The sequence below is a fragment of the Crassostrea angulata genome, unplaced genomic scaffold, assembly GCF_025612915.1.
Source record: "Crassostrea angulata isolate pt1a10 unplaced genomic scaffold, ASM2561291v2 HiC_scaffold_182, whole genome shotgun sequence".
NCBI classification, from domain to species: Eukaryota; Metazoa; Mollusca; class Bivalvia; order Ostreida; family Ostreidae; genus Magallana; species Magallana angulata.
The window spans coordinates 1-3,000 of record NW_026441735.1 but is presented as its reverse complement, the minus strand read 5'-3'; the positions used below and the strand labels follow the sequence as shown (position 1 = coordinate 3,000).

Here is a 3,000-nt window from a genome sequence, read left to right as displayed (position 1 = left end):
ATTGTTAGTGAAGAAAAACCAAAGATCAAAGAAGACCCCTGTAGCAGACGCTACATGTGTATTTAGAATATACAGGGGGTGGGAATTACAGGCAGTTAGATAATTAGATAAGAGAGTAAACCCGTGGTTTAGTTTGGTTCTACTTTTGTGTTAGACTGGATCTGATCGGTACTGTATTTTAACAAATACCTTCAACGAAAAAAAGTCTGAGGCATGTGACGGTTTATATCATTTTAATTAATGTAAATAGGCAATTTAAAATTACTGAAATTACGAAAGTGAATTTAATAACGTGTTTGCAAAATTTGTTGATAATTTTTTTTAAACTATCTGATATTTTACCTTTTAGATCTGTAATATCAGTTACTAATTGTTCAACCCACAACAATTTTTTTATGTAGGGCTGTGTTGAATCCGGGTCCATACAACAAGTCTTCAACTTGTTCAGGGCGTCCTGGTACACGGTTGTTGCTCCGAGGTAACCCTCAAGATCCTTTACAGTTTGAAATATATTTTTCCAATGTTGTTCAAAATCTGAGTCAGAAAGAGATAAATCTGTAAAATGTCCCCACTCGTTTCTTAAATTCCGAATTCGTTCTATGTTTGCTGACACGCTTTTATCATATGGATCTGGATCTGTTCCCCATTTGTTTTTATGTTCAGGAATTGAACCCAGGTTTCTTAAAAACATGTAAAGCAATGAAATGTCAAATTTCGAGTAATCTCCATTTTTGACAACCTGTTTTAAATGTTTACTGATTCGATATTTGTTTGGATATTTATTAAGTTCCTTTTTCAAATTTGGTGGAGTTATCTCTTTCGTGAGAACATCGCGCAGTACATCAGTGCAGGGACCTAAGATAGCCCGGGCAATTCGAGCAAGATTTGTTGTTCCCCGAGTAGAGTCATATTTTGATAAGGCCATTCTCTTTTGCTCAAAACATCTAAAAAAAAAACCAAAAGAAAGGTTATTTTTGGTACCTCAATTTTTTCTACAACTCAAAAAACTTTAACGAAGGAAAGATATGTAATGGGGCATAAAAACGAGAATATTATACCGGTACATTAAAAACTGTAATAAGATTACATACGAAACATTATAATAACTAACAATCTCGTTGCGAGCAGCAAGGAAGGTCTCATCAGGCGAGAAAAGACCTTGCCTTTGCCATTTGATAAAAAACATGATCTTGGAATGTGGGATGGGGGTCTCATTTAAAGGGTCATATATATACTTGAAGTCTTTTTTGACACAAATTGGTTATTAAAAATTAAACAAAATTAAATATGTTGAACTGAACGTCACGTACCTTTGCACAGATCAAAAAGGACACCTACATTTTTTTCAAATGTACTCACGTGCTAAATTGAAGTCACGAATTGGCTAATCCAGTACTTTATAATTCACTTATATCTGAATATAAATAATTTTGAGAAGTTTGACAAAAATATTGGTGATTGTATGTTAGCTGATCAAAACAAATACTAACTTTGTGTGATAATAGTATGAAAATATTAATAAAAATAGATCTCAACTGAATAACGTTTTCAAAAAATTATATATAACGTATCGTGAACACGATTATGACTCGTTGCGGGTAAATCAATGAAATGAATGACAGGCATATTTTGAAATTCTCATTGTTCTTTTTCTGTTATCTTTAAGCTCTATTTTCTTTTGTACTGTTTGATGTTCAAAATACATTTAACATTTTGATTATATAGTTTTTCTACTAAAATGTCTCAATAACGAACAGTGTTTTAATTCAAAATTCCTTATTATCATATCCTTAATTATTTACTTTTTAACCGTAACCTCTGCAATATTAGTAGCCCTTAAAATTACAATTTTGTTGTCAATTTCTATTTTTTTTTTTTAGGTTTAATTACATTTATCGAGTAAAACTTTATCGAGGGTTAAAAATATCATGTAAGAAAAACACTACCGTTTAAGGACATGCTAAGGAAACAAAATGGAAAATGTACCAAATTGTTCTTCCAAAATTTTATAAGTAAATCAGTTTACAAGCATATTTTGAAATATATTCGAGCTTTTTTATTCAAGAGATAGTCTCGTGAAAAGAATAGTATAATTTTGGTAAAAACCGGTTTTGAAAGTACATGTTTATACCATCATGCATGTGTAAATACAATATGTTTAAAGAGGCTAGATGGTCAAAAAATTCACCGTCAGATCTACCTTTAATTTTAAGATATGATTTGTTTAGTTATAAACTATTATTCACCTTTTAAATTTGGATATTTTCTATATCTTTACATAAAAAACCTTTTAAAGGATTCGATACATTCTAAATATGGCCACGACCATCGAGCTTCTTAAAACGTATAATATTTCAAGATGTAAACATTTTAAACTTTCAGAAAATCACACATTTCTCTGCTACTAATGCAACATTTTTCAGTGCTTAAGATCAGACGACATGTTCCTCGAACATCTTTTTTGTTTATATCTCCTCGTAATAAAATCATTATTATCATTTTCATAATGATTAAAACTTTATTTGTACAAATGAATACGCCTAGATGCCATGTGGTTGAGACTTGAAACTTTTACCAATGTCTTCATTATACTTAGATGGTTCTTTAATCTATAAACTGGAAGGACCTGAGCCCCCCCCCCCTTCTAGCAGTTATTGCCCCTTGGGATGGGGGCGTCTACCTTGGCCGAATAAAAGGACATCAAGGTCAAAGGCCAAGGTGATTTGGAACTCTGTTAATTTATGAGTTTTCATTTTTTTTAAATACAGAATTATAGTAAGGGTTTCAGTAGCTTGCTGGATTGCACAATAAGATATTCAATTGGGTCAGCCAGGTATCACATCAACGCCTGTGGTTACTCAAGTGGAACTTGTTTTTACAGTCAGCCCATTCGTATTGTACATATATAGCTAGCCTCTAGAACACGCTCTTATATTGTTTCTTTTTTTTTGTTAATATGCTTGTGTACAGAGTATTCACTTGGTTCAGTTTTGTACAGAA

General features: G+C 31.9%; 1 protein-coding gene across 1 annotated transcript; it reads right to left on the bottom strand.

Annotated features, from left to right (window-relative positions):
- Positions 1-342: 342 nt before the first annotated feature.
- Positions 343-944, bottom strand: LOC128169697 (uncharacterized; the record flags this gene model as incomplete). The annotated part of the gene is made up of 1 exon (XM_052835791.1): positions 343-944. A coding segment is annotated over one exon (602 nt), but the record flags the coding sequence as incomplete, so codon positions are not given.
- Between the last annotated feature and the right edge of the window lie 2,056 nt (positions 945-3,000).